Genomic DNA, 5,113 nt, shown 5'->3' with positions numbered 1-5,113 from the left:
ACACATTTTGTCAAACTCAAATGGAATTATATTTTTAAAAAAAGTCTCAAACAAAGTGGATTTAAGCTTCAAATTATTGTTTATTTAGAGAGCACTTATTTTATCAAATACTTAAATTGTGTATCCTTGTATAAATTTGTAGAAAATATATTTCGGAAAAATACGTTTGCGGAAAAATAAATAAGCCCTTGGAAAATAATTCTGTTAAGTATCCTTGGTCATCGTCTAACTCAATTTGTGTTCAGCCAATTCCATGATAAAATAGTTCCATCAACTAAACGAGATTATCCTCGAACACTCTGTAAGCAGGATTCTCCGGCAGAATCAGAACCACATGGAATCCGCAATAACCGGGCTTTCCAGCAAAAGAAACCAAAAGAAAGGGGGCGTGGCGAAAGTAAAGGCAAGTAAGGGAAAGGAAGCTGGCAGTGTACACAGAAATCTAATTTAAAATCTGCACACATGTGGACCTGGGCGGTGGTGGGTGGATTTTGGAAGGGGGTCAAAGGTTCAGCGACAGACAACAGATGGGCGTTCTGGAGCACCTGTGCACGCTTGGCAAGAGCCAAAGGTAGCCGTGGCAAACAGACAACAAAACAAAATCAAAGTCAACCTTTGCGCTTTCGAAGGATACTCATGTGCGGAGTGGAGTGGACTTGCGATTTAATCTTATAATGATGCTGGTCGCCGACGACCGAGTTCCAGTTCCAAGTCCCGAGTTCCCAAGTCCCAGTTTCAGTATCTCTGTATCTCCACCTCGAATTCCGGTGCCTTATTTACACATCCTCGCAGTTCATCGCTTGATGGGATGCCAGATGGCAGATGCCAGAGGCCGGTGAAGTTGGATCCCGATTACAGGCAGGCAAACACCTGCCCTCCAGCATCCTTTCGCTGCATTCTTCTCCGCCAGCAGGACTCTCACTCCCCGTTCAACTATTAGGAGCTGCCAGGGTTTCAAACAATTTTCGAGCAGAATGCTGGTCTTTGCGGCAGAACCAACTCCATTTCGAGTCCAGGTACACTGGAAAAAACGCTGTTGCAGCTCTTCAATTTTGCCCTATTTTGCAACAAAAAATATGCGATTTTTAGTGCACTACCAAGAATTTTCGACTACTATTTAAATTATTTAATTATAATATTTGAATGTTTGCCACGATCTATTGAGGTAGAACTTAACTATTAGAAATTGCCAAGGATTTCCAGTCTAGGTACACTTTGAAAAAGCGTTGTTCGAATTATTTTTTATATACATAAAACACATATTCTTTTTCATTTGAAAGCCTGAAACTATTATTTAATTTAATAATTTACTTCATAAAATAAGAAATAAGAAATGGGAAAGATTTTTAAGCATAGTTGATGCTAATATTTTTTCCAGTGTGCTAAAATTTTTTATAAAATTATTAATATGATTTTATATTAAAAAGACCATTTATTAATATTTGCCATGATTTACTAATGTGGAATATATGCTCCTGTTTTTAAGCAGTTTATATTCGTCAATTGTACTATTTTTTTCAGTGTGCTAATACGTTATAAAATAATTTAATAATGTGGATTATTTCCACATAATATCTATGCGTAAACAATAATATTTCTTCGAGTGTACTAGTAGGCATTCCCAGTGCACATTCTAATCCCCTTTGGAAAAATGCTTGATATTCCTGGCATCATTCCCGCAGGTCCAACAACAGGATTAAAGAATTCAAGAGGAATCCCTGCGTTTCGAAAATGCATTTACATTTATGTGGAGTCAAGTGGCTTGTTAACGGTTAATTTGCTGCAACTGAAATGAATGTGAAAGGTTTACACTCTAGGGAGCTTTGTTCTGCGATCCGGCGGACAGGTTGTCCGCCTCCTCCGTTTGCTGAGGTTCCCTCTGTTGATCCACCTCCACCGTGGACTGCGAGGGAAAGAGACCCACTCCGTAGGTGCGCTCGTCGGTGACCTCGAGACTCAGCACAGACATGGAGGTCACCAGTGTGGTGTTCGGCTTGATGCCATATTTTCCCAGCCTCTCGCCCTTCTCGCTGGCAATCGTGTCCGTCCGCAGGTACTCCGCCCCCCTCCTGGTGATCACACACAGATCGATGTTCGATCCGGAGCCCAAATCGTTGAACACCCCCGCCGAGATGGCCTCCCGCACCAGCTGCTTGCCCTGTTCCCGATTCAAATCGGGCCGCCAGCTATGCTCCAGCACGGACATCGCGGCCAGGGTGCCCGATCCCATGGCCGCGTACGGAATCTTGTCGTTGGACCCGCACGGATAGATGCAGTAGATCTGCGGACCCGTCCTGTCCACGCCGCCCATCACCAGGGCGGCTCCAATGTGCCCCTGGTAGCGGAACAGGGTCCTGCGCAGCAGCATGCTGGCGCACACCACCGGCACCTGCCGCCCCGTGTTCAACTGATGCAGGTCCAGCTCCGAGGAGGTCATCAGGGTCATCATCTCCGTGTCGGCGGCGGTGCCAGCTCCACAGCAACTGCAACGGGAGGAGATACATTGAAATCTGTAGCTGGCAATTCCCAAGGTTTCCCAATTTGTTCGCCTAAGTTTTAACATTTCAAAAAAAAAAATACAGCAAAATCCATATATTACACAGATGAGCACAATGAACGTATTTATTTAAATTGCAAAACCTAAATTTTAAACTTTTAATCATTTGTTTTTTGAAAATAAAAAATATTTATTTTAAAAGTAACAAAGAATAATTTTTATTTTATTTTTATTATACTCTTCAAAATAATAATTATTTTTGAGTAACAAGTATAAAAATCAATAATCATTATATTTGATTAAAAAAAATAAAACTTAAAGATAATGATTATTGATTATTTTTATTTTCTTTGATGATAATAAGACTTATTTTTTAAATGCGGTTTTGTGTGCACATTATTGACAATATGTTTTCATATACCTGTAAAACGAAAATGTCTTACATAAAATAAACAGCAAAATCTAAACTTAAAAAAAGAGAAAAAGAGAGGACTAGATGAAAAAAAAAAATCACTCACTATATGTGATCCTGCAGGTGGTGAATTTTGGAGCAGTTCTTATCGGAGACAATGGGTCCTTCAGTGGCGCGTGTGTCGGCGCCCAGGATAACGCCATCCTGACAGATAATGCCCACGATGGAGGTGCCCGTGCGCACCGCTTTCGGGGGCTCAAATCCCCGGGCCATAAGTTCAGCGTTTCTGAAATTTAAGAACTTAGCTCGCAACTATGGACAGTATAGATAACAATAGTTTACCGCCTGCAATTGACGAAACTAAATCCGCAGCGTGTTCCATGAACATCCGGCAACTGGCTTGGAGGCGCTTTTGGAGCTGAGAATGGGAAAATCATGGCGTGGGCAATGTATTTTTGAAGTATTACTGAAAATGCCTTAGTTTTATCGCTGACTTAGTGTAGCACTGAATAAAATGAAAGGAAAATTGCGATTAACTAGACAAGAAAATCTACGAAAACTTAACTTAACTTATATTTTACAAATTCTTATTTTAGTCAAAGATTTTTGAAAAGTTATATAAATCATTTTAGATTCAAAATTATTTAATTACAAACACAACATATTTATCTCTTACGTGTTTTCAAATTTCTTTTCTCTGTTAATTTATGTTATAAAACCTCTTATTTTTATCAACAATATTTAAAAAGTTATTTCAATTTACTCTCAAAATTATTTAATGCAAATATGACATATTGATGCTATTATGTACTTTCAAATCGTTTTTCTCTGATAATTTAAGTTTAAGCTAACTTTTTAAAAAGTGTTTAAAAGAACAACAATTGTTTGCCTTTTTAAATGAAGAGAATCAGTTTTTTATTTATGAAAATGATTTTAATTGTTTCTCTTGGTAGATAAAAATGTGGTACTTAAAAAAGAAAAAATAATTTTAAACAGTATTCTTAGGACCAATTGAGCATGGGCCTTAACGAAAAGAAATCGAAAATGTGCAGTTTTCCGACTGCATTTCAAATGCCAACCAATTTGACAGAGCTTAATTGGTTGCCCAGCCCACGAATTTGCATGCGTGTGTGTGGTCGAAAGTTTGTCCATCTGACAGGATGAACATATACATGCATGTGTTTGTCCTTTGGCCCAGTGGTGCGGTGTGTGTGTGTGTGTGTGTGTGTGTGTGTGTGTGTGTGTGGCTTTGTATTTGTGTGGGCGCTCTACAGTATAATCCAAGGACATGAACATTTAAGCACCGGGAAGGGGTCCTTGTAACTTGGTCAGATATCCTGACACCGGCACATGTCGCACAAATCAATTAGCATTAATTAGAATCCAATTATATTTTAATCAACATTTGGCCAGCAAACTGAAACTGCACCGAGTGTTTCACTGTGTGCGCTGTTCACTTCAAGCTGTGATTTCACTTGCAACGAATCATGCGAATCATGCGAATCATGCGAATCATGCAACCAACTTTGGCAACTCAATTCCGTGGGCGGACCAAGAGAACTTTCACAGACCGCTTGTCACACGGAAAAATATAAATAAATAATAATAATTAGCATCAAGATTCAGTGAATTAGTTTGCCACTTGAACGAATTTTAAAGTGCCGACTAAATAATAACACAATTGTCTGATTTAAAAAAATACATTTTTAATGTAAATAAAAAAATTCTCTCTCAAAGAAGAAATATTCTGGGCAACTAAAAAGAAAACGCAAATAATGTGTTCACCAAAGTTTTATTTAAAAATGTGAACAGCCAAATTTCACATTTATGCTTTTGGTTTACTCAATACGCAAGCAAAGAATGAAATAATAATTTATCGTTTATTCCCAAAATAATACCTTAAATATTCTGAATGTGTATAATTAACAATATTAACATTTTTAGCTTCATAATCAAAAAACCCTTCACTTACTAACTCAGCCAGTAAGAAAGTAAACTTTTTTTTAAGTGTGCACAAAACAAGTCGGGGTTTCTCTCGCTGCATTTCCCAGCCTCGAAAAACTTTTCCTCAGCAATTTGGGGCCAGAAAACTTTTGCAACAAATGCAAATGCAGCTGGAACAATTTTCTTTTTTGGCGCTTAACGTTGCTTTTCGGAATATTTTGGGTTGGGATTTGTAGTTTTTTTTAGCTTTTTGAGTTTTT

At 38.4% G+C, this 5,113-nt stretch overlaps 1 protein-coding gene across 1 annotated transcript; it reads right to left on the bottom strand.

Annotated features, from left to right (window-relative positions):
- Positions 1-1,446: 1,446 nt before the first annotated feature.
- On the bottom strand, positions 1,447-3,448 carry LOC128264899 (proteasome subunit beta type-7). The gene is made up of 3 exons (XM_053000612.1): positions 3,252-3,448; positions 3,016-3,195; positions 1,447-2,483 (listed from the first exon to the last, which is right to left on the bottom strand). The coding sequence occupies exons 1-3, from the start codon at positions 3,344-3,346 to the stop codon at positions 1,814-1,816; spliced, it is 945 nt and encodes a 314-aa protein (XP_052856572.1). The 5' UTR covers positions 3,347-3,448; the 3' UTR covers positions 1,447-1,813.
- Between the last annotated feature and the right edge of the window lie 1,665 nt (positions 3,449-5,113).

The sequence above is a fragment of the Drosophila gunungcola genome, unplaced genomic scaffold, assembly GCF_025200985.1.
Source record: "Drosophila gunungcola strain Sukarami unplaced genomic scaffold, Dgunungcola_SK_2 000084F, whole genome shotgun sequence".
Classification (NCBI taxonomy): Eukaryota; Metazoa; Arthropoda; class Insecta; order Diptera; family Drosophilidae; genus Drosophila; species Drosophila gunungcola.
The sequence above is the reverse complement of the archived record's forward strand: the minus strand, read 5'-3'. Positions and strand labels throughout refer to the sequence as shown.